This window comes from Sphaeramia orbicularis, chromosome 9, assembly GCF_902148855.1.
Source record: "Sphaeramia orbicularis chromosome 9, fSphaOr1.1, whole genome shotgun sequence".
NCBI lineage: Eukaryota > Metazoa > Chordata > Actinopteri > Kurtiformes > Apogonidae > Sphaeramia > Sphaeramia orbicularis.
Genome location: NC_043965.1, coordinates 25,972,112 through 25,999,085, shown reverse-complemented (window position 1 = coordinate 25,999,085; position 26,974 = coordinate 25,972,112). Strand labels below are relative to the sequence as shown.

General features: G+C 39.6%; 2 protein-coding genes across 2 annotated transcripts; both read right to left on the bottom strand.

Moving 5' to 3' along the window:
* Positions 1 to 662: 662 nt before the first annotated feature.
* On the bottom strand, positions 663 to 7,157 carry pik3ip1 (phosphoinositide-3-kinase interacting protein 1). The gene is made up of 6 exons (XM_030144434.1): positions 6,917 to 7,157; positions 6,608 to 6,736; positions 5,922 to 6,038; positions 4,175 to 4,342; positions 3,995 to 4,073; positions 663 to 2,359 (listed from the first exon to the last, which is right to left on the bottom strand). The coding sequence occupies exons 1-6, from the start codon at positions 7,026 to 7,028 to the stop codon at positions 2,143 to 2,145; spliced, it is 822 nt and encodes a 273-aa protein (XP_030000294.1). The 5' UTR covers positions 7,029 to 7,157; the 3' UTR covers positions 663 to 2,142.
* Positions 7,158 to 8,894: 1,737 nt separating this feature from the next.
* LOC115426360 (thyroid adenoma-associated protein homolog) lies at positions 8,895 to 25,777 on the bottom strand. Its single transcript, XM_030144431.1, has 31 exons — positions 25,588 to 25,777; positions 25,314 to 25,494; positions 25,143 to 25,229; positions 25,033 to 25,060; positions 24,796 to 24,944; positions 23,982 to 24,104; positions 23,765 to 23,906; positions 21,774 to 21,919; positions 21,607 to 21,691; positions 21,396 to 21,532; positions 20,803 to 21,000; positions 20,009 to 20,720; positions 19,713 to 19,865; positions 18,570 to 18,679; positions 18,319 to 18,479; positions 18,062 to 18,231; positions 17,815 to 17,979; positions 16,166 to 16,311; positions 15,942 to 16,079; positions 15,758 to 15,862; positions 15,462 to 15,662; positions 15,184 to 15,334; positions 14,830 to 15,082; positions 13,091 to 13,327; positions 12,811 to 13,015; positions 12,545 to 12,733; positions 11,560 to 11,807; positions 11,295 to 11,465; positions 10,922 to 11,185; positions 10,632 to 10,834; positions 8,895 to 10,536 (listed from the first exon to the last, which is right to left on the bottom strand). The coding sequence occupies exons 1-31, from the start codon at positions 25,704 to 25,706 to the stop codon at positions 10,286 to 10,288; spliced, it is 5,628 nt and encodes a 1,875-aa protein (XP_030000291.1). The 5' UTR covers positions 25,707 to 25,777; the 3' UTR covers positions 8,895 to 10,285.
* Between the last annotated feature and the right edge of the window lie 1,197 nt (positions 25,778 to 26,974).

The following is a 26,974-nucleotide window of genomic DNA, read 5'->3' as shown; positions in this document are numbered from 1 at the left end:
GAATAAGGTAAAGTTGAGGTTCCAGTTTTATTTCACTGGTGTTCCTTCTCATACTGTATGCTTTGTGTTTGTTCCCATAACTGAATAACTTCTAGACATGCAACCCGTACTTGAAATATTTATATATTTCCTTGTTCTACTTGTAGATTATTTCCTCTTTTGTAGGAACACTATTTGTACAGTGTTTCCTCAAACTATTTTCTCAGATGGATCCCAAGATGATGTTCAAGATTCACCAATAGAGGGAGCTGGCACAAGCAGTTCGACATGTTACACAACTTCAAATGGCAGGACATTTCTCAAGAATACATACATTTCTACTACACCTTTTTGTATTTTTGAGTCAGACAGTTGGCTTAAAAAAGAGCTTTTAGTGTAAATGGTTGCACGGTTAATTAATGAGGATGATCATCTTTGTGATAAACTCATTCATTCAGTCATACCTTGTATCAACAATATGAAATACAACATAGAATTTATGGGTGGTGAAGGTCTGTGGATATGATTGGATGTTACTAACCACATAGCTGTAGTCTATCATGGATATTACAAATAGCTGATTCTCCTCTGCCTGGACCAACACTTTTCTTCTATAGTACAGGGAAAATAATTACATCAACTTATAATGCAAATTGATTAAAAAAATTACATCGGTCACGGGGTTTGTGTTTAAAATTTTATTTCAGTCTCAGCAGTGAAAATCTGACATTCATACAACCACAAGACCTACAATTCAAATGGTGAAGAACAATATTATTAACATGTTGCTACTATGGAGAAAATCATTACATCCAGCACATGGACACATAAAACGATGGAGCAGTAGTAACCGAAGATCGCCAGTGACACGAACAAACAAGTTCTGGAGTGATAACAAATTCACTGACAAGAGGTGCAAAATAAAATCTTATATGTTAAATGATGTCGATCATCAGGCTTCTTGTCTCTAAATGTTGTATTTAAGATGTGAAAAATGGCCCCTGAATACACACTTACAGCAAGTAACCAAGTGCATGCATTCATGTTTTTGAATCAATAACACCAGACTTTGGACTTTCTATCCTACTCCATTCCTGACTCTACCCTGAAGCATCAAGTGCATAACTCAAAATGTCTGAATCTAATCTAAGCACTGGGCTTCTTCAGCACGTCAACACGCTTTGTTCAGCTCCGAAAAAAAAGCAGACTCAGTTTGCCTTTTTTCCTCATCCCATCTGCTCTGTGTTGCAGCAGTGCCTTTTTGTCCTGAGGACTAACTATTGTCTCTCATGACTCCCGAGAGCATACTGGATTTCCTGTCACTCCTTAACCTGTGGAAGAAAAGGGCATGTCCTCTTTCACGTATATCGAAAAAAAAAAAAAAAAACGCCATCATGCTCTGTAACTGCAATGGCCCATCAGTTGAGTACACAGAAAAATTAAGAAAAGATATACAAATACATTCAGAAGAATCATGCTAAGGCAGTTTCTGAGTTGTCTTCAGTGGGCTTATTTTATCTCATGTTCCCTCCATCCTGTCTCAAAGGAGGATGACTATTTTTGGACACATAACCATCTGTGTCACCATTTTGTCTCCAAGACAAAGCAGTCTTTATAAATACATGTCTGTGTCTTCCTTCGGCACAGCCTCTACGTCGACACAAGTGAAAATCAGTTACATATTCATACTGTAACCACACCTCCTGTGGAGAGCACCTTCACATGGAAACAGTAAAAAAACAAAAGATTATATGAGCTGTCCCTCAGTCAAACACCAGTTTCATCACACATTTTTATAAACACTGACAAGTCAATATCCGCTGCATATTCATGCTGTTAAGGAGGGCAGCCCATTCGCATTTCCTCAGCTATCAAAGTTATCAAACATGAAAATTAAAGACTGTGTGACAAATGCTCCTGAACAACCAGTTTACCTTAATTGTGTCTAGTTGTTAGGAAATACGTTTTCATCTGTGTCCGTTATCAGATATGTTAAAAAAAAAAACAACAACTGAGGAAAAGGGACACAAAGAAGACAGCATTCAGATCAAGTCTTTGGAGTGAACACCACTTCCCTACTCGCACAAAGGAGAAAAGGACGGTGGGAGTTTCTTGGTCCACTAAAAATGCATCTAAGGTCCAATCTGTGGACTATGTGTCTACTCATGCTCCAGGAGTACCGGCTTGTTGGCCCATAAGTGGGTCCCCGCCCTCAATTCCCTCCTGTACGGGCGTCGTTTCGTTCTCTGCTGTAATGACGATGGTGTTCTCGTCTATCAGCTCACAGGTGGGGTTGGAGAAAGCCGACAGCGGGAGGGTGATTCTTTGCATCTCGCGCTCGTAAACTCGCTGCTCATGCTGCTTCTTTAAGTCTCGACCCCTACATGAAAACACACAAAAGAGAGACTGATTACACTGGAAAAGAAACCACACAAATGTTTTATTATAGTTCTGACTTGAGGATTATACAGTCACTATTACACTCATCAGCAGTAAGCGCTAACTACATTTGGGAATAAAAATACCCACTGCTGTGCCGCCTTATGTAAACTTTCAGCTTTGTTAGTATGACGATAATATGCAACACAGCTTTCTGAGGGGCCACCCAAGCTAAACACTCCACGATAAGACACTTCAGATAACATATTGTACGTAGATTACAAAGCTGCCTGGTCTGTGGAAATGACCGGGGACAGACGGTGAAAGGAACGGCAGTGACAGGCTGGCATTTATTTAGCCCAAGACCAACAGCACGAGGCCTCCTTTCTACTGATCTTGAGCCAAAAAACAGGAATATGCTCATGAACTAACACCGCTTTCAGCCTGCCTGCTTCATTACAGCATTATGTTCAGCTCTGATTTCAAACATCACAGTTTTGTTCCGATTCAGTGCATCCTCCACTTCTTCACACCTGTCAGAAATTCTTGAATGTGAGAATATTTTTGCTTTTCAGAATGATATTTACAGATTGTATATTACAAGACTGAATGGAGAAATGTGGGTCTTCTCTACAGACACTTTGGTCACGACTACAGAGGATCATAGTTATATTTCTAGATGAGACGTCTGCATTGGATCACATCCATGTCAGTGCAGTAACTGCTCCTCCTGATTGGTCGAGAGCCCTTCCCACTGGGGGTATACTGTGAACACTGGTCGTTTCCAGCCAGCGAGGACCATGTTACACTCTGGAAAAAGTGGACATGACAGCACTTCCAGCCATGCTTCTATTGCATTACTGAAGGTGATACGAGTGTAAGCAGAGGGCAGGTATTACATCTCTGACATAACAGCTGCTCCTCCTCTATAATAATCGGCTACTAAAAATAGAAAACAAAGACACGGGCACTGCTAATCAGATTTGCCATCCACACACAGATCTGTCAGGGCATTTTGTAGCTTGCCAAAGGGGATCAGGGTCCCCTCTTTCACAACACTGGGGCCATCTTCTTGTCTATTATATAACTGTGCCGAATGAGCAGAATTCTCTTGCCAACACAACCCCTCCTCCACACTCTATTTTTTGTCAAGAATGTAAAATAAGATGGCAGGATTTTTCATTTCCTGCCATTTTCCTCAGTGTCTTATTTTGTGGTTATTGTAATGAGGGTATCTGAAATGGCTGCTTTACATCCAAGTGGACAGGAGAGCATATTTCAGGAATATGCACAACAGCTGATGCCCTCTTCTCAAGAGACCATGATCATGCCTGCTAACACATTTATTAACATTCATACTGGCCTTCTCAACAGCACTGTAGGTACCAGAGGGAACAAGAGTGCACAACAGGGCTCTACAGCACCAACTTTTAGATGTACATGCTGTAATAATGACATCTTGGGAACAGAAACACACCATATGAGGACATTTAGTCACTATTTTCAGTGATCTGTGATAACTGGATGTTGTTATTGATGTTCTGTCCTGTGCTTTACTACATAGTACCTCTTCCAAGTCAGTGAACAGATACTTAATAATCATATGTTTGCCTCTTGGTGTGATTAAGTTACTCACCTCTTATAGAAGTAGCCAAATGTGATGCCTGCACCAAGAATGATTATAATGGCCATCATGAATATGCCGAGGACATAGCCTGGAGACCGAAAAGAAAAATCCAATGTTACAAACTAAGAACGGTCAGGTAAGATCAAATAGCATAAATTGAATTCCGTCTGCACACTGGCTACAACGTACCAAGCGTGCCAAGGTCTTTTTTCTTTTTGGGTAATGTCCGCACTCTTTGGCTGATTCCCATTACTGGCTGTGCATCGACTTTCTTGGCAGGCTGAAAACTCTCTGTGGAAGGGGTAGTTCCTGTAGGGTGGAGGGATTCAGCTTCTGGTGCCACAGTAGAGCTTTCCTCTGAACATACAGTGACACAAAAGAAATGTTAAATGACTTTTAGTGAACGTGCTATAAGTTCTGTTAATGCTGATGAACTGTCAGTAGAAGCTAAATCACATTAAAGTAAAATTCAGGTGTACACAATTTTTAACACAGTCACTTTCACTTTTATTTTCCTTTTATTTTCTCTACCATTAGCATCTCTTACTATACCTGCAACTTTAAAACTGACCATATGTGGTTTGTGAATCATGTACTCTTAACACTGTTATTATCTGGCAGTTTCCGACTCGTGTTTTACTCTTAGACCATACCTCTCCTTATAAAATATCATGGTGTATTATACAATTGTTAAACTCAAGATTGTTGTAACAATGGCTTTAGTTGAGCCCTTTAAAAGTTGACTTTCCTGCTTTGAAAGGAAATACATTTATTTTTCACTTCTAGACCAAAACAATATCATGGAGATCTCTTAACATGGGCTGCTTCAGACATTCATCAACTAGTCGTCATCCTTTACTCACTATTTTCAGTATTTATTTGACTCCATGGTGTTTTAGTGTCTTATACTGTATATATTTGATTGTATAGTGGTGAAAACGCTTGTTGCATTAATGCACTTTACATAAGCTTAGCTTGACTATAAGTGCTTCATCTGGACAGTGTGGTTTCCACTTAGTGCTTGTCCAATAACATTACCACTGACCAAAGACCATCTAAAGAGCAGGGAAAAGCCCTGGCACTGCTCTTGTGTAATTCTAAGAAGGTAAAATCAGTTAGAGGAGTGGCAAGCACATGAATTTGTAACATGCGTCACATATAAACAGGCTCTGCACACTCGAGTCTGGTTTCAAGAGGCAGGAAGGTTCAGCTGCGGAAGTCAACATCTGCTCTTCTACTCTCCCCCATAGAAGTTGCTGTTTACGAACTCTGCTGGAGTTAAAGGGCATGAAGTCATAAATTGCAGCAGCCAATTACCTGCCGTCTCTAAGGGGAAGACTTTTCCTCTCTGCCAATGAGTTTAGGTTTGGGGTGTGGTCAACGGCTTTTTTCAAACTAGTTTCTGACATGTGACTGCAGGGCTTTGTTATTGTCTCGACTTTGCTTCAGAAATCAGAAGGAAACAAAGGCCAAAGTAGATAAGACTTCTCAGAGGAGCTTAACCAACTGACCTACAATATTCATATCTGTGAAAAGTAAACCATTAATAATCATTCTCTAACGAGCGGAATGGAGAAACTTTCCAAAACTTTTTGGTTGACCCATTTCGTTTAAAACTTGGCTCCATCCTCTCTCATTAAGTTGTTTTTGTGTTGTCTTTTGTGTGAACTAATTAGAACATTTGCATTTTTTGCTCAGAACCTGCTTTATAAAATAATGAGACGTTCACAGATACAAGGAGAGAAATTGCTGACAACATTAAAAGTGGTCCAAAAAGTTTCACAGAACAATATGAAAGATAAGTTTCCTTATACTAATTACTAACTAACTATTAAGTTTAACAGGTCAGGTCACCCATTTTGACCCTTGTGAAATCCTTTGCAAGTCTTTCCCACAATTCTTTGTTAGAATGCACACCCACCATGTATAAACCTACCTCTGCATGTGTCAATGGAGCAGAATTGTCTCTGAACTGCTCCATCTGGGCCAGCAATGTAGCACCAAGGCCTCTCAGAAGAGTCTGGGTTTCGGCAGTAATTGTGATCTCCCACACCTATAGGAGGAACGATAAAAAATACACGTTTGTTTATTGTCACCTCATGGAAATATAGGCTCGTCTTAGTCTGTCTGTCTGTTCTGCTGTGTGGGTAAACCACTGGATTCATTAATCATTAACAATACTTCATCACACTACAATGAACAGGCTGCCATGAGCACAAAGAAAGGAAACAGCAGCTGCAGAGTGGAAGAAGCCATTTAACACTGTAAACAGACAAATCAGTGGTGCAGTAAAATAAAAAATGACACATGTACTGTGCATATCCTGGTTTTTCTTACTGCTTTCTGTTTTATTAAGACGAGTTACAAAGTCATGTAGCAGTTTCCAATCTGTTCAACACTGGGTCAACGTCTCAGCAAACATGATATGGAATGTTTGTGTCTGTAAAATGTGCCTCCTGTAGCAACATGTTTAGTCTAAAAACATCACTGACATTTGAAATGTCCTAACTGCTGCCAGCTCAACTCCAGCACAGTAGAAAACATCAGATGAATCATAGTTACAGCTCTAATTTAATGGAAAGTGCAATGATGTTTCCAAAAATAAAGCTGCAACATGTTTACCTGTTTGTGAATCTGGATGGCTTATAATATCATAGTCCTTTGTAGAGTTGGTCCAGTTTAGACAGGTCAGACCTGAGGAGGAGCTCTGTTGTTCCCCTCTGTACTCCACTCCATTAGATCTCATACAGTCTGCAGGAAAACACAACAAAACATCAACAAAAAGCCTCACCATCAATGACTGGACGGCCAAAACAACTGATAAAACATCCAATGTAAGCATGTGTTAGAATTTCAATCAATAAGACTATATATTCTGTGCTTTCAAACAGATCAGCGAATATAAATGAAAAAGAATATTTGAAACCTTACCTTTTTGATTCTCATTGGGTGCACTGCTGTCCACAAACGCCACGCTCAGGAAAACAATGTGCAGAGAGAAAAACATTTTGCAGAGCTGACGGGTTGAATACACCGACAACATGGTGCACAGATGTGCTTTTACTGCTACAACAGAAAACTACAAATACACAACAAGAAATGGCTAAAATGGACGAAGAGCCTGTGCTGAATGGATCAGACACACTGCTCCTGCCGTCAGTCCCAGCCCTTGTTTTTGAGAGAGAGGAGCTCAGCTTTCTTGGTAAACAGCCTTCAGTGGGAGGAGGAGGAGGAGGTGGAGGAGGAGCAGATCTTTGCAGAACAAACCTCCAGGTCCTAGAGCCTCCCCACGTTCAGACGGAAAACAGCATCAGCTGACGAATACTCTGGCAACTAAGGATGGCATGCAGCCCTGCAAGAATAAACACACTGTCAAACAGAAACGCAAGAAGAGGGCCACTGTTTATTAGATAGTTTCACATCTGATTTCTACTGTGAAAAAGGAAAGACTGCTGGCTTATGTTCTTCAACTTTTTACTTTTCCATCTTCCCATCCAAGAATAATTTCCATACGGATGTCATTTTTGGTGGTTGTCTAAAAATAGTTGATCCGTTTTCCCTTTTCACTTCAAACACTCTGAGCCACGGTTTCCATTTATAATCCCCATCCACAGTCTTATCCATATGGAAGAGCTGGTGCATCTGCTTTGGTGCAGCACATGTGCTTTTCCTGTTTGCCTGGGTCATTGTCTGCAGAGGTGTGTGTGTGTGTGTGTGTGTGTGTGTGTGTGTGTGTGTGTGTGTGTGTGTGTGTGTGTGTGTGTAGGGGGGCTGTATACCCAGAGCACAGAGGCCCTGTCATTGTTGGCTGACTGGTAGAGAGCAGCCAACTCATGACTCAGTCTGTGTGCACTAAAGCCACTTTTCAAAGCTCAGCCAGTTTTCAGGCAATTACTAGTGCAAACACACAGCATCTGTCTGTTTCTCTCTGCCACACAGTTCATTCAGAAGTACATCCATGGGGGGCAGGAGCCTCTGCCAGCATCCACTGGGTGGGACCAAACCAAATGGCTGAACCCAGATAATACCTGAACTGCACTTATGTGACTGACTGAGAGTGACTCTTAGCTCAGGACCAGATTTGACGTATGTTTACTAGATGTTTTTGCCTGTTCTTATCTTGCCTTCTACTTATCTTGTACATTCAGTGATGGCTGAGAAAAAGCAGTTACTTTAAAACTTAGATACAAGACACAAAACAATTGTTGGCACACCAAGGTTAAGATTAGAAGATGACATCCGCATTTTTCTATGGTATTATGGTCTTCACATATCAGTGTCCTATGTCCTTGGCTGTGTTTGCCATGTGTTCTTCACGGTCATAGCTGTGAGGCAAAAGCAATAGTCTTTTTTTTTTTTTTTTTTTTTTAATTTTTTATACATATACACATATTAAAATATGTAATTATTAAATTCAGCAGCAATAATAAATGCAGTTCTTTTCTTCAGTGTAATTCTTGGATTTAAAAATATGTTGCCCATAATGTTGGGATAATTTTGTTTTCACATTCCTCTTTTTATTTATTTTATACATCAGTAATCACCTTTGACCATGTGCAATGACTAGATACTGAGTCCCAGTTACATTTTATTTATCAAGAATAAATAAGATCATTTCATGAGAAGAGGTAAAAACATTTTACTCCAAATTTATGGGCAACAGTGTACCATTTTCCTGCCTTGTAATCAACATGTAAAACAGTGGAAAAACACAACAGTCAAGCCTCGAGTGATGCAAACAGACATTTTCCTGCTTGAACACAAACACACACCTAATGGAAGCTGTTGTGCCTACTTGGCCTTGGTTCCTGTTGCCATAGGTAATCATTTAAATAGCAGGAAACCTAGAGACTCTGCTTTCAAAGTAACAAAAGCAAAGACGTTTATTGAGTCATGTGGTCATTTTGCAGTTCTTTACACTGCTGGAAATTCTTCTTTGTTTTCATAGACAGCACAGTCTGTCTTTGTTTTGAGACCACAAAAAAATCTGTCAAGGACTCAGGTCGCATTCTAGGTGTCACATTTAAACTTTGACGTGATCCTTTGTCTTATTTGAATCATACCAATGTCAAACTGTTTATTGTAATTTTTTATTATTATTTATTAAAATTATTACAAAATCCACATCATCAGTGTCAATAATAATATTTTGAGGCTCACACTTTTAGTGAACACTTAAGTCATGTTTTGTCCAGAAAGATGTATAAAATGTCTGCTCTACACTTTTCATTAGTATCTTCATTTAAAATCTATGTTTTTCACATTCTTAACAAGACTTACATCAAGCTGTGATACTAATCTCCTGGGGATGGATAGTCCGGGTGTTAATTTTGGCATTTATAATGTGGACATATGTTGCATAAGATTCAAGTACAGACCAGTAAGACAGGATTGATGTCATAGACATTACATAATATAGGTACTCAAAGGTACAATGGTGTATAGAAAATGGAAACCTGAAACAGACTCTGCAGTTTACAGTTAGAGTAAGTATTTTCCATACAAACATATAGAAATCCAAGGAATAAAAATCTTTGGTGATGAAGCACTGCTCCCATACTCTGATCTATCACGTTTTCCAATGACCAATGTCCAATGACCAAAATAGTTATGAAAAAGGTCACTGAACACGACATTGACTGTTTGATGCCAATGTGTGTCTAATACAGAGAGCCTCCACTCTCAAATAAAACCAGTGGGCTATCTGATGATGTAAGCCTGCGCTAGTGTGTGGTTGGTTGCGGAGCAACAACCAGCTCTCAATCAGATCCAGTCAATCATCCTTAGCCCTCATGTGGTTGTGGAAAATGGACACTTATCCAGGCAGAAGACCTCTAATGGAGCATTAAACCATACACTATATTCCCTGCTGGGCACAGAGCAGACAATTTCCCCAGATGTTGTTGCATTACATCACTGCATCAGTCTGAGCCCTACTGCTATTGTTGCTGGTAAATGTTAATAAAAATCCTATGAAAATAACTGGACAAAACCTTCCTTTTGCAATAAAAGGTAGCATAAAGACAGATCTGTTGTTGTTGCTAATGTGGGTGTTTTTATCAAGGGTCTGTTCACTGTAGGAGTAATGTGATGATGGATACAACAGGCTGCAGCCACTGAACCCTTGCATAACTTATCCAGCCTGCCAAGTGCTGATGTACTGCAGCATCAGCAGTTGCATCACTCATTCAAAACTATGACTGTATATGTACTGCGGATGTCATAAGCATTCCTGAAATATCCGCAGGTAACTTTATCCTGTGCACCATGAGCTCAATGAGTGTATGCCATGTAAGCTCCTCAGTTGTGCCACAGTGACAGATCTCCAGCCACAGCGGGTGTTAAAGCAGATGGAAAGTGGACACCATTCTGACTGAACTGAGCACAAATGTCCTGTACACTGTTGTGAAAACTTGAGGGATCACAAAGGTGTTGCATATCATCAGATGTTTTCAACAGTCGTAGCAGGAAGGCTGCCCTAGCGAACAGACCACACAGGGTGCTGTGGAAACGGGGGTGCATGAGCAAAGACACCCAGGTCAGCAGCTCACCTAAGGAGAAAAAAACCCACTTTGTAACACTGTGAATACACAGCAGCTTATTAAACAGCTTACATGAATCCCATTCTGAAAAAAGATAATACTACCTGACAGCAGCTCTTGACAGACTGCAAGGCCATCTAACACCTGTGGAGTGTTCTCCTCTGCCCAGGCACTCAGGCGCTTTGCCAAGGCAGAGGATTTAGAGTAGCTGTCAGCCATCTGCAGCAGATAAGGCAGCACCTGTGCAGACATCACTGAGGGCTCTGCAAACACATTGGCCTCATCCTGCTCATACAAATTGCCGCACCTGAACAACAAAACAATTACAGTTAAACAACATTCAATCAAGGTATCTCTGTTTGGACAAGTTTATTGATTTAGTTAGGTGACACACCCTATCTCTAAGGCTTCTGTTTGCACAGATCTGAGGTCAGGCTGCTGCAGGTGACTCAGCAGCACCTCTAGTGTACCAGGGGTGTCCCAGCACTCCTCCAGCATGTGGTCCAGCAGGAGAGGCATAGCTCTGTTGACCTGCATAAGGCATATACTTCCTTGACCTCCTCTTGTGGTATGGTGCAGCATGGAGACAAAACAGGCTGCTTTCATCCTCACCTGCAAGTTTTGGTCTTGCAGCAAGTAAAGGCCTGTGTTGATCAGCCTGTCCAACAAACATTAAATATTAACACTTTACGCTACATTAAAACACCAGTGAACAAACATCAGTGTGTATCATTTGAATGAAAATCATACTTGATAACTTTAAGTACCTGATCTTGATGGCTGGCTGAGTGTTAAGTTCTCTCAGGCTGGGGTTTATTAAAGGAACTCCAGCAGCACACAGAGCCTCAGCACAAGCCATTCTGAGCACTTCTGGGGCATCAGGCGACCGGTGGCATTCCAAGATATCAAACCAACGCTTAATCATGGAAATCTGAAAACTAATTTTATCAAGATAAACATAAAAAAAATCACATTTGCAGGTAGAAAATATTCAGTTTGTCAGTTAAGAAATTATAAAACCTGGATTCTAACCAATGGGGGAGCAGGATGCTGACAGCACACAGAGTCCAGGACAGAAATTCTGGCCCACCTCTTTGCTCCTCCAGATTCACAAGTAACAAATCCAGACATTCAAGTACAACCATCTGTTCCAGTTTGGGACACTGTGGTGGATGTTTCATTGAAGGGAAGTCACTGCCAGTCATCACCTCTACCAGGGCTGCCAGGTAAGTCCTGTGATATTCTACACAGTGACTCAATAACGCCTCCTTCAGGTGTGTCTAGAAAGCAAAATATATTGGTCATTTAATCCTTGAAATGAAACGGACCATGAACTGACAGCTTTGATGAAAATGGAAGCATCCTGCTTTTATTATGAATTCATGTAAAGACTCCAGTTTTGTAAAATAACATTTACAGCACAGCATTAGTGTTAAATCTCAGCAATGAACCGTTTCATTAAATAATCAAAGCACCTTGTTTACCTCAGGTCAGAATGGATAGAAATATATACATGTTGCAATAGATTCTATTTACCTTAAATTATAAAGCCCTACAAGTCTTTGGAGGCAATGCATAATAGTTTTAAATAAAGAAATATCGATTTTAAGTAATAGTAGTAGCTCAAACTGCTATAGTCCCATTTCATTTCTAAATAAGAGCCACATGATCAGAAGTCACTACCTCAATAGGATATAGAGAGAGCAGAAGCCATGATTGGGTTGTTAAGCAAAATGTAGGGTTTGTCAAACTGAACCTCCATCAGCTTTGAAGAAAGTTATCATGAGCTGGATGCTTAACTGTTCTGAATTCCAGAATATAACACTTTATACACAGTCTTCCTTATATACGAGAAGATTTGCCGACATGACTGGAAATATTATGTTTAAACCTGTCTGTGTTTCCTCAGTTTTCTCATGTTGAGCTCTAAGACAGTTGTTATTGTGAAAGTTGTCCAACAGGTTTTTTTTAGCTGTTTGTTTCAGTGCTGAAGTCAAGGGAGTAGATCATGTCTCACCTGCAAAACCCTCTGGATTACCCCTTTCAAGCCGGTCTTCTGGGATCTCCACCCATCCACCACCCACGCAACCAGTGTAAGTTTCAAATCAGGACTCAATGCAGAAAAACTGTCCCAGATTTGACCTGCCCAATGTAAGTCTGCACATAGAAACTGGATGGCTCTTTCATGGAAGGATGACAAACCAATCTGTAGAGGTGACAAATACAAAGGCTTAAAAACAAAGTCTGCTGTACATCTGTGGGTGGTGTCACTGTGTTACACACCTGAAGCCCTTGTTGAGGCATTTGGAGTTCATGAGTTAATGTGTTGCTGAGCTCTGAGAGGAACGTGTCACCGCAGAATCTTCTAAGAGACTCTACCACGTCAATGTAGGCTGCTCTCACCAGGGGGCAGCGCTGAGCTTCAGTCGCCAACCACATTGAGGCTTCTACCTTACTTAGAACCTCGCAAAGGTCAGCCGGAGGGGCACTACAGAGACAAACGCCAGGATTTCAAAGTCTGAAAACCTGTCATGAATAATAAAACGTGTCTTTTAAGCCTTACCTGTCATCACACAGAGCTCTGTCTAGAAGAGCTTTGATCTGCAGCAGCTGTCCATGGAGCCGGTTATGACAACAGCTCTCCTGTGGCCCTGGGACCTGAGCCATCAGTTTGATGAGGATGTTCATGTACTCTGAGGTGGGAGTCATGGCAACCAAAGCCCTAGAAGCCATTACTCTGACACTGTAAATGGGACTAGCAGAGAGCTGGAGTAAAGGTGGCAGGAAGTCTGTCAGTGTTCTGAAACAGAAAAACAAAGCACACCAATTTCTCAAAAAAATGCAGTAAAATTATGCAAAATTAATGACTATCATGATGAGTTTCGAGATTTTCATTTTCTACACCAGCCATACAGAAATGTGATGAAATATAGGCTGTAACATCATGAGTCATGTTGCCATATAAAGTATACAGCATGCTGCATACACCCTCTGGACATATGAGGATATATATTTAGAACGCAAGTACATTCAGAACACCCGAGAAAAAAATTACAAATGTACAAATATCAAAAATATGTTCCACATGTTCTAGACATACACTATGTAGACATAAGTATTGTGGCACTTTAAATTCAGGAATTTCATTCAATTATTTTAATTGATTAATAATTTTATATTGCAATAAATATTTTTATTGTGTCTATAGGGTTAATTTTGTTTACATTGCCGTCTATGCTAAATACTTAAAATTTTACTTGATTTTACTCAATTGATTTTTTTTTAAAATCAGTATAGTTATTTTAAATGTTCTACCTCTAGATTTCTGAAACATTTGTCATGTTCTGAACATAAATAATCATGTTAAACCACAAGTAACCATCTGGTTTCTTAAACTCTCACTTAGGAAGAAAGATCATCCTTTAAAAGTAAAATAAATTGATTTGACATTTATCATTATAATTATTGAAAACATCTGACATGGTAATGACATGGTAATATTTTTATCATGTCCCAAAATTTTTGCCCATAGAGTGTATACATGAAATTGTTTGAATTTCTCATTCATTTCATGTACAGTCTGTAAATATTGACAAGATTCATTTCATGAAATTCAGTCTATGTACTGTTCTGTACAAAAGTCCTACACTATCATCAGGTTTGTTAGTCTAGTAATGTTCTAATGACCACACATATGTATTTCTCAGTCTGCATTAAGATACAATCTAGATGTCAAGTGTGTACAGCAGTAAGAACAAAAGTTTCAGGGGAAAAACAGCTTCTATAAACTGAAGAGGTCAGTTAGTGTAACCTCCATTTGCACTTAACATGTCTTTAACCCTTTTGTTCAGACAATACGAAATTTAGCGCATTCATTTTCTGATGTTTTACACCAGATTTCATTCAACACAAGTCAGATGTTTCAAACTGTTTGTGCTGCTTCTTATCATGGGTTCAGGGGTCACACTAAATTGTAACTTTAACCCTTAGAACCATTTACTTGAGGGTTTTTTTTGTGTGTCTTTTCAGGCTATGCACATATTTCCCATATTTTCTTGTTGTATCTACAGAACAAAGAATAAGAAATAAATATGTATGCTCATTTCAACCCTGAAAAAACAACAGAGCTAAAGGTGGCCTCAGGCTTTTGCACAGCATTGTACATAAATTACATTTGTGTACAGAAACAAATAGTTGGTTTCTTAGCTATTCTAAAGCCTGTCTAACATTTTGATGGATTAAAAACCTCTATGCTTTCAAGTGGTAAGTTGAACGTTCTCATGTAAAATAAACAACACTCACTCTGTTGAGTCTTGGACACCAGGCTGGAGTTGGGCTAACAGAGTAAGAATTGGGTAGAGGGAGGGCTGGAGGTGAAGCCGGGCCTCACTAGATGGACCCTGAAGAACCTGTGCTGCCCGCCTGAACTCTCTCAGAAGGAAGGGCTGGAGGGCAGGATAGTGGAAGAAAAAGGCAGCAGGGGACATGCCATGCTGCGCGGGGCCACCCTCCTCACTGCTAGGCCACTGGCCGAGTATTCGAGAGCTCAAAGAACCTGGAAACAGATGTTTTGCATCATGTGGGGGTCTTACTACAAAACCTCATCTTATGAATACATAGAAATCAAATAAAGCTCTCAATGTGCTTGTGTCTTACTGTAAAGTTGCAGAGCAGCGTTTCTCATGGCCCAGCAGGAAGAAGTGAGCAGAGTGAGGGACAATATGGCAACAGCAGGAGCAAACTGAAGGACAGCGACACCTAGACCGGTGCCACGGACGAGGGCCTGCAGAGTGTGAACCGCACACACCTGACAAGGAAAGCAGGGTGTTATGAAAAAAGTGCAAAGTTACAAACAGACCACAACTATGTGACCACTGTCTGTAATTGTGGCCCTACAAAATAATTGGTTCATTCCTGTTTGTGTGTCTGTGAACCTGTGGGAGGTCCAGTGTTTGATCCCAGTTCTCAGGCAGAGGGGTGCTGGCGGTCTCCAGTAACGTTTGCATACTGTGGGCTAACAGTGGACGTGCCTTACTGGCCTGCTCTGCTGAAAGTATACACAGGATGAGCATTGGTAACCCTGCAGCCCGCCGGGTGACAGAAGTGGAGCTAGGGGATTGGATGACCTGCAGCCCCTTAGGAAATCAGACATAAAATATAACTGTAGTACAACATTCAGGCATCTACAGTATATTTACAGCATTGATCATCACGGGGCATAATAACTCACTTGTTTGAGCATGTTGGCTGGGATATTCCTGATCTCTGGATCATTGGTGCTCAGTAGAGAGGCACAAAACCTGGTGAAGCCAGCACAGCATCCCTCTACTGCCCCCTGGTGAAGACAAATGTGTGTTTCAGTAGGGAAATTACTTCAGATGAACACAATCTTTAGGTGTATTTGTAAAACATACCCAGTGACGACATTTGAGAAGAATATTCTTAAATACTTTCGATGCTCTTATTAGATCTGCTTTTGTTAGAGGGCACTTGTTGGGTTTGGATTTGGTGAGAATTTGCTCCACCAGAGAACCTAAAAATATTCCTGTTTCCTAATAAGAAAAAAAAAACACAATTAAAATCAAAAAGTCTTACCTCAGACATGACAAATTGGAAAATTACATGAATTTCTGTTCACCTTGAGGGAGACCCAGCAGCAGGTGAGAACGAGGCTGTGTTCTTCAGACAGAAGCACACACTCTGTGTCGCCTTGGCTTCCTCCAGATGCTTGGGTAATCAGAGAGGTGATGGCATTGCCCATATCACAAAAAGAAGGGGGCGCATCTAAGACAGAAGAGAGCCCTTTAAATCCACCTGCAGATGGTGACTGAAGATCTTTTATGCTGTTACTTGAGCTGTGTGACTTGACCATCCAGTATAAACACATATATAATTTCACAATTCACACTATTTTTTACACACATTTGACAACACTTACATTCTTCTATATAGGTACAGGAAGTTTTTTTGCTTATTTTATACAATTTATCATGAACTTCATTTTGCTGCCACAGTTAATTAGTATTCCATGTTTCTATTTGTTTTACAGTATTCATTTATTTTTTGAACAGTTCTGTTATTAAAAGGGTATTATATGTTTGGTTTTGATATTTTTGACCAGATTTTCAGGTCTGAAGTATATTTTTAATTTGTATGTGAAGCGTTTTCAATATTTTTACCTTTTTTACAAACTAAAATGGACAAAAATATTCATGTCAAGTACTTTATATAAATTGTGATGCAAAATAATATTATTAAGTATCAGTTAAATGCATCCCCTCAAACCCATGCTAGTACTGATGAATTCAGAAGGGGTCGACTGCTGCCAGTGTAGTTCAGAGTAGAACAGAAGTTACATGACATGTACAATATTATTATGGGTTTGCTCCTCACTAGTGCTTTCAAATAACATTGATCCACACTCACCATAAATATAAGACCAGGGACAGTGTGTGTTTCTGTCTAATTAATCAAATGAATAATTGGACCAAAAGTTCCTATTATTAAACTGGTCATTTGTTATGGAATGACCTTCCCTCACATATCACGCTGTTAAACTTAAACCTGGCTTTTTAACATCAGAGAAGGAATTTGTTATGGACTAGGGTAACAGACTAATAGATACATTTTTGCAATGGTATTGATATTGTAACCATTTGGGTTTGACTGTATTTGTAGTTTTCACTTCTTTTTTGGTGATGTACAGTTGTGGAAAAAATTATTAGACCATCAAAAGCCATCAAAAACAATGGTTATGCAATCACGTGCTAACTCCTGTGTATATCATGTGACTAAAACAGACAGAAAAGAAAACATGAATGCCTAAAAGCACTGTTTTTGGCAGTACAATGCCATAGATATTGATGTAAGAACTGAAGTGATTTTGGTTATTATTAAGAAACCATGGAAATTGGCCAGATAACAGCTCTGAAATTAAACTCTTATGAGCTATTTTTGTTATTATCATTATATTTATCTAAACAAATGCATCTCTAGTTGTACCAGGCATTAGAATGAACAAGAAACTGAAGAAAACAAGGGTGGTCTAATAATTTTTTCCACGACTGTATATTGGATGATGAGGAATGTTTTTTTGTATTATGTCATGGATGTTGTTTTTCATCGTTTTTTGTCCATTAACATTGGGGGACTCTGTAAATAAGTGTTTTGTTGATCAATCACAGACAATGTGCCATCCCGTAGTATTGATGGTCATTTAGGTATGAAATTACCGATGCCAGGAGACGAGACTTTGGTCATATTGCACAGCTGTAAATGCTCCATTACCTTGCTCTGTGGCACAAATGTCCTGGTCTCCATACAACACACCCAGAAGAAGCAGAGAGATGTTCTCCAGCAGGATCAGTACGTCACAGGTCAGACTGGGGTCAAGGTCATCGCAGATGCAGCTGGGTGACTCCAGCAAACACCTCTGAAGAGCACTTAGAATACCTGGAACATTAAGTTTAAAGACTAAGAGCTTTTACTAGGGATCCTCAGAGATGATGGAACATGTCATTGCCTACAGTCTCACCATGTATCGGCTTGGTCCTGGCAGCCAGCATCATGTCGGCTTTGGCTGTTAAGTAATGCTCCTCTAATTCTTTCACCAGAAATCTGACAAAGTTGAAGGCTTTGGTTTTAGTTCCATTGCTGACAGTCATGTTACCATCCAGTCTGCTGCCCTCAGACAGGTCTTGTGATCTAAAGGTAAAACAAATGATAACCACATATCAATCACATTGGAAGTAGGCATATGTTTATGTGAGGATATGAGGAGGCAGGGCTTACTTCAGAAAGAGCACCTTCATCATCACAGCTCCCATCTGAGCCTCCTGCACCCGGGGACTGCACAGGAGTTGTTTGGTTCGCATGAGCAGCACAGCAGCGACATCATCTGGAAAACTTGGAGGGAAAAATCTCAACAACAAACCTGCTGAAAGCTCCCGAATCTGTGAAGAAAAAAATACTGACTTAAACCTTCAATCTTTATGTTGATCTGTAACAATAAAGAAATAAGAGTCATGATAAGTCTGCTCTACCTCATTTGTAGAATCCTCTAAACAGCTGATGAGGATGAGCTGTTTAGTTCGGCAGAAGAAATCCCACAGTCCTTTTTGTTGAGCATAATTAATAAGACACCCTATGTTCACTGTAGAAAAGACATGTGGAGCTCATCAACATAAGAACCCACAGTAATACCAACAATATGGATAGATGAGAAGTGTAAGGTATACTAATGGTTCTCAACCAGTCACCTCCTCCCTGCAAATAACCTGTGTCTTTTGTCTGTTTAACCCATTAAGACCCAAACATCAACCAGTGATCAAAATCATCTACTGATCTTTAAATGTTTAATACCTGCTGATCCACTAATCCGATCAATCCATGTAAATACTTGGTGTAAAATATAGTTTAGCTTTTCATGTTCATCAAATATGACCCATTTGCATGTTCAGAGGCTCCATAGTGAACGTGGAAACACTGTCATCTTCTACAACATCCTCTAGTGATATGGGGTTGTAACAGCAAGAAATTAATTAAAAATCTAATATAATGCACAAGTACTCATTAAAAAGGAATAAAAGCCAAATAGGACTACAATCTGGTGTTATGTTGATCCTTAGTAAATGCACAATAATTAGTGATCTGACAATATATGACAATATGAAAAAGTTGAAACCCTTTGACACCATATGTTGCTGCAGGTAAATAGAACATAGGATTAGTTATCTAGCAAAGAAGTATAAACAATTACTTAAATGTGATGTAACTATGAAAGTATTTCACATTGCACGCTGAAAAAGATATACTTTAATGTCTAAGCTAACATTTTTTTAAAAAATTGCCTAAATGTATTAATAAACAGGTAAAATAGTAGTTTATGGGTAAATATTTGACTTTACAAAACAAATAGTGTTATATTGACTCAGAAAAGATAATCCATAGTCCATGTTAGGGGAATGTAGTGAGCCAGTTGAGGGGAATTTGAGCTTGTGTGACTGCTTTCTAGTGGTGCAGCAGATAAAAACGTTTGGGAACCATTGATACATAGCACCAAATAGAAGCACCATATACTGTATATGGGTATATTTTCTATTTTTTTCAAAAAGGAATACAAGCCAAATAGGACTCTATATGGGTATAGTTTCTATTTTTTTCAATCACTGGCTTTTCAAACTGACCTGGAGGTTGTCCTTTCTTCTTGCCTGGGCTCCAGGTGTCTGTGCAGGTTTCTAACACTGCAGACAGCAACAGCAATGCAGTCTTCTTCCTTTGATAGCTGTGTCCTGGTGCCAGATAACAGTATGGAAGCTGAGCCAACCACTCCACAAAACCTAGAAAAAAAAAGTAAGAAAATGTTTCTAATGAGAGTGATAAAACAAAGGGTATGTTTACCTCTTAATCTAAGAGTTATCTGTCATCCTCATCTGTTGATATTTTCATTTTTGTAAAAATTTTTCTCATTGAATCATCTCACCTATTCCCTGGTCCAGTGTGTCCTCTGCCTGCTGTGAGTGGGCAGCATCTCCTTTCTTTTTGCTCTTTTGTCCTTTGACAAAGGATAAGCAGCTATCTCTGATACGAACCAGGAATCTCTTCACTCCTGCCTGAAAATGCTGGCGAAAAGGCGACGACTCACAATTTAAGTTCTGAGGTATAAAGTTCCTTATTATCGACAACTCCTCTTGGGTTGGAGCCTCTTTGGTCTTTGGGCTGCAGCAGAGGAGGCTGAACGCAGCGAGACGGACTTTATCATCTGCAGATTCTAGTGCTAGACTGAGGATTTCAAGACCTGAGCTGCCCTGCATAGCCCAGGGAGAGGATCCGGTTGTGGCTCTGTAGGAGCTCATGATGCAGGCCCAGGCGTGGAGGTGTCCAGGATGACCTGGATCCAGAGGGGTGAGCAGAGGCTCCACAGCAGAAGGAAACACTTGAAAGGTGCAGGGCAGCAAGTGTGTTGAGCTGTTGTTTTGTAGAAGAGCCATATCAGAAGTCAACGCCTCAAGGAGGACAGACCGCCAACGCCTTGTCCAGTGATCAGCAAGATGCACCTCACTGAGCGAATCACCCAGTTCTCGCTTCTGCTGCTGGATCAGACACTTGTACAGCTCTGATCCACATGGAGACAGGTGATTGGTTGACAAACACTTCAGGAGATGATCGGATATTTCAGGATAGTGATCCAGCACCTTATTGATTGAAGAAAAGACAATCAGAATCATCACTTTTCACTCTACTACACTGTTAAATTGTAAGAATGTAAATTCTCACCCTGTCAGTACCCAAATATGGGAGCAGAGCACAGAGGTGATGATACTTGGCTTTGGTTTCCCACGGCAATTTGATTATTCTCTGAAGCAAAGTACAATAAAGAGTCTTCTCTGTGTCACCGCACTGCTCACAGTCCATCTGGTAGATGTCCAGGAACAGAGCAAAGGCGCTCCGAACTAATTCTGACACACCTTCCACCTGCCATTTCATACACACACAGATGTCACCCAATCAGTTACACTTTATATGAAGAGTGTGTTTCATAAACATTAGCGCATTTCACAGACAAAACATAAAACATCAAAACAATAAAAGAATAATGACGATAAAATAAGAATGTAACATCTACAAACCAAATTTAATAAAACACCATGTTGAATAGTATGTCTTAAAAAACTTGATGGTAATATGTTGTCTTTTAGGTGGAAATCTGACTAATTTTGAAAGGTTTCATTCTCCCACCAACTGTATTGTGATAGCACATTTTCAGATTGTTATGGTGCATTGTTTCACTGTGCGTTTCCACATTTCATTTGCGTTCTTTTAATAAATATGTTTTTGGTTTGAATTATGACAGAATAAGTTAGACTCACTGGGCTGTCAGCATTAGTCCAGATGATGTGAATGAGCTGCTGTTGCAGGCTGCTGTTGTCAGGCAGAAGGCGGACACCTGCCGTCTTCCAGATATCAGCCAGACATTCTTTAACTTTCTTCAGCCATAGCGTTAACACTGCAGGAACATGTCATATTTGAAGTGATGCATGTGCTATTTAAACATGAATAGCCGAGATGGACATTACTCACCTTCAAATGCAAAGTACTGACAGTTCAGCTTCTCCTCACATAAACCATAAACAAGAGGAAACAAACCGTCCAGGAGCAAACACATCTGAACACAGGAAACAGCGATTAATGACACTGTAGCGCACCAAAACATAAAAACATATTTTGCATGAATCAAGTGGATTTACCTCTGTGGCATCATCATGTGAACTGAGTAAGATGTGAGGTCGGCAGCAGGTCAGGAGGCCCCTGGTCACAGCCAGCCGGTCCACGCCGTCCTTTCTGGAGGAGCTGCACTGCACCTGGAGAACACCCACAGCCAGCAGCCACGACCCTGGAAAACAACAGGACATCTGTCAAGAAACTAAAACATTTCACACTCAACTGTAAAATCTTTAGTGCTCACAGCAATATCTGGATTTAATACAAAATATAATTTTGCTCCATAAAAATACATCATGCAGAATTATTGCTGTGAACAAGCAAGAGTTTAAGACCCTTTAAGGCAGTGTTTTTCAACCTTGGGGTCAGGACCCCACATGGGGTCGCCTGGAATTTCTAGTAATTGATAAAAGATAAAAAACAAACAAAAAAAACAAAACAAAAAAAACACCAACGTATTAATAAAAACTACATGGTGAGTTGAGAGAGACAATCCCAATACATAAAAGACATGACAAACTCTGAAGCTGAAGCACTGTGGTACTGTTTATCTTTCAAATGTTCATTGTGGTCAGTTTCAGATGCTGCAGCTCTTTCATAATTCATAGTTTGAGTTATTGTTTGTTCAGTATTAATTGTCATCCTTATAAATCCAAGATGGACTGACTGTACATATCCTGACCAAGGAAAACAAAATTCTCACTTTGTGCAGTAATCTACACCTGGATCTTCTATCTCCATCCATAATAATATACATTTTATAGCCTAAATGTCATCTAAAATTAACATTTATTTGCAATATAGTTTAGCAAACTATTCCATGATCAAAACAAATGGATTTTAGCAAAAAAAATTTCTCCGTTTTGAATGTCTGGGGTCGCCAGAAATTTGTGATGTTAAAATGGGGTCACGAGCCAAAAAACGTTGGGAACCACTGCTTTAAGGCCAGTGACCAAAACTGATTTAAAATGTTAAATTACTTCTGAACCACTACTCCTATCAATACAGGTAACCTGTAAAGACCAAGAACTATTTTTGTGGCAATGTCCAAATTAATTTAACCTTTCCTAAGTGATTTATCACTATTTATCATAACATTATCCTCTGCATTTTCAGTAGTAGGTATTTTCCTATATTTAAATTACTTATCATGAAAGTAAAATTAGAGTAGAGAAAACTGAAAAAAGTGAGTTTTTCAACAAAACATGTAATTAACTGAATGTAAAAACAAGTGTCTAAAACCAGTGTAATTTGTCAAACTATATGGGTTTTATTGGTGAATCAATGTTGCAGAAGATGTCTGTGTTTCCACGTTTACTACAGAACCTCTGAGCGCCCAAATGGGTCATATCTGATAACACTGAAAAGCTGACAAACCACATTTTACCTAAATACATATATACTCTGATCTTCTGATATAATAACCTTAAAATCAACATGAAATTAGTAAATAAAGTACATGAGAATACCACAAAAATACAGAGCGCAGAGGATAATATAAATAAATTGGGGAAGGTTGAATGTTGAGAAAAATGCTTTTGGAAGTTGCCACACGGATAGTTCTCAGTCTTTAAGGCTTACTGCCATAAACAACAGCTAAAATGAAGAAGGGGAAAAAGTCACTTAACTAAAAAAAATAATAATTAAAAAACAGCTTTCAGAAACATGGTAAATAAGACAGAATGGAATCAGAGGTAAAATCTGTGTTGTTTTTCTTCCCCCTTGACACAGGGGTTGCTATAGTACTTCCACATATGTTTGAGACTGAAACAATAACAGGCTAGTTTTTAATAAATAGTTGTTTTGCATAGTTATTTTTTAAGCTTCTGAAAATCAAGGGTTTCTTCATTACACCTGAAAAACCAAGCTGCATAACTCAACTAAACCTAGTCAGTTCTTCAAAACAAAAATAAAACTACTTGAGCATGAAAGAAACGAAACTGGAATAAACAAAAAAGCTTAAAGATCAGGCAAAACATCCTGACATTTTTAATAACATGATACCTGTGTGACAGACCTGAGTGGGAGACCTGGAGCAGATTCCACGCTGCTGCTGCTCCTGCTCCTGCTCCTGCTGCTCCTGCTCTGTGTTCTGATGCAGTGTTCAACAGCATGGCCACAGCGGTGCCTGCCAGCAGACGAGCGTCCCTGTTGCAGCACTGAAGCATCGAACAGACTGAGTTAAAGCACAGTAACTAAGGGACGAACCATCTCCAGGTATAACTTCAACAGACCTGTCCGAGTACGATGTCCATGAGAGCCTGCAAGATGTTTTGAGCTGCTCTGCTCCCATCCTTCTTCTCCCAAACTACAGAAGATACTTCAGTGGATAACAGCTGAAAGATCTGCAGACACACCTGTGGAGATCATATGTCTTTAGGTCCAGTGGTAGAAAGTAAGTACTGGTTTTACATAATTGGATTTCCATTTTACAGGTTTTCTACTCCTATTTTCTTCTGCAAATATTTAGTTTTGTTGTTTTAGCAGGGTTGTACTGAGCTTGGATCTTTATTTCTAAGATACAACAAAATGTAGGATATATGCACAGTTTTAAAAAACACACACACAAATCAGATCTAAGTTTGCAATGTAGATAAAAGCTTTTACATATTGTAACATCTATTTAGATTTAGACCTTCTTGAACTCTGTTGGGTCGACTATCCGGAAGTTTTCTTAAATAATCTCAATGTAATATTCCAAGATTCCTTCAAAATGTCCCACAGTTTTTCCTTTACACTTCTTTTATTCTTTTATTATTATTATTTTCTCTGTCTAGTTGATCCCATATAGCTTCTATTATATTCCTATTTTTCCTAAAATGCTGTTTACAAATCCATGTATATTCCACTTGTATAAATTGTGATACAGACAATGACAAACGTAAACACTAATCATTAGAACTTTAACCCTAATAGTGATCTAATATTTTGCATAGTACTGTGCATGTATTTTTTTTTACTGACATAAACATAATACGGCATAATACAGTAAATTTTACTGCTACTTCAACACTTTTATTTATGTGACACTTTTGATTGAGGACTTACCTTCACAGTAATGTAACACAGTGGTCCATCTCTTAGGGAGTCTTGTTGCAGTACAATAGGGAATAACTCTGCCACTTTATCCAGCAAAGACAGATATGACTCTCGCCACACCTCTCGACCAACACTGCTGTCTTCCAGGAACATACAGACTTTAAAAAGACAGAAGCAGCAATGTGAGAAAAAAACAAACAAACATATAAAATCTGAGACAAACATTTATTCTACGGTGACACCAACCTCTCTGCAGATCCTCCAGTGATAATATCTGGAAAAAGAGACGAGATAGGTAAGCATTTTCAGTACGTTGATGCAGAAATCTGGGCAGTTGTGTAAAGTGAGCGGTATACCTGGTCAGTATGGATCATGGGGTGCAAACACTGTTGGATTTCCCTGAAAACCAATTGGTGGTTCACCTTTGCCAAATGCTGCAACATCTGAGAAGTTAACAGGCCTCAATGAGATGACATTTTTATACAAATATTAATTTAAACTGTGGAAAGATATAGTGTGAGGCTGACCTGGTCTGCTTTACGACATGCTGTAGATATATTGACCATCTGCAGCTGCAGAGAGATGAGGAGTTTGACAAGCAGCAGGAGATGCCTGTCCTCCAAACCCAGAAGCTGTGTGTGTGATATGCGCCTCAGCAGCTGCACAGCCTCCTCTAAACACCGCTCTTTGCATCTCTTCACACTGCTCCTAGACATGAAAACCAGTATTACTCACATAAACTGTAGGAACAGGTTTCATACACTGTGTTTACAGGAAAAGGGGAGATTTAAATCATCCAACCTGGAGGATTCAGACAGTTTACCACAGAAGAGTGTGAGGGTGTGGCTGACAGGTTCCTGTGGCTGGTCCTCGGTGATCACACAGTCCTGAAGACTTGTCAACAGATCATCAAAGGACATTGTTTAGCTCAGTTTTCTGTCCGGACCTCAGGTGTTTTCAGACACACTGGAAGCACGTTGAAGCACCGGTCACGTGATAGAACTCTACTTCTACTTCGCCAAAATAGATTGTGTTCTTGGAGAAACAACAATATGCTGCCACCTAGAGGCTGTGTTGAATATAACCATAGACAGGGGAGTGCAAAATCTACCAGGTTAATATTAGAGATGACATCAGCTGGATTCGCTGCAAAAACTGTACATAACATGCTCACAGTCAAAAGAGCCGCTGAATATTCATTCCTTCATTTTCTGAAACCACTTTATCCTCACTAGGGTCATGGGGGTCGCTTGGAGCCTATCCTAGCTACATAGGGGCGAAGGCAGGGTACACCCTGGACAAGTCGCCAGTTCATCACAGGGCTGAACATATAGAGACAATCAATCACTGTCACATTCACACCTATGGGCAATTTAGATTAACCAATTAACCTATCAGTGCATGTCTTTGGATGGTGGGAGGAAGCCAGAGTACCCGGAGAGAACCCACGCAGACATGGGGAGAACATGCAAACTCCACACAGAAAGGTCCCACCCCCCGCCGGCTGGTGTTGGAATTGAACCCAGGACCTTCTTGCTGTGAGGCACAAGTGCTAACCACTGCACCACTGTGTCGCCCTAGCTGCTGAATAATTCAATAATAATCCAATGCTGGTTTTTAGTACTGTTAGTCATTTTATTTTGTTCTTAGGGTTGTTTTTATGGATTTTATGTATGTTATGATTACAGTTTTGGACAGCTGGTTTTAGTATAATCATAATTTATTTATTTCTCTCGTAATCTTATGCACATATTGTTGATTGGTTTGAGCTCAGTTGTTTTTAGTCTGTCATAATCTCTTTTTGCATGTGTGTAATTGTACTGTCTACACATATTGCACATATTATTCTACAGTTGTTCAGCACTTTGCCCACAACAAATTTCCCCTGGGGAACAATAAAATACATTTGATTTGATCATTTGATCTTATACTTACTGTATTTATAGAGCTTTACTTTACTTGCCTATTTACAGTTTATGGCACTTTTTACTCCTACTCTACAGCATCTCAAAGTACAAACCCTGTACTTTGCGCTTTGCTACATTTTTCTGACAGTGTAAGTTGTGTGTTCTGATAACATTCCTGTCGAGTGAAAACATATGCATATCTCCAAATGTTTTTGCTGTTTGAGATAAACTGCAGGATTAAGTGGTCTTTCATGTACTGAGAAAATACTGGTCTTCTTTAG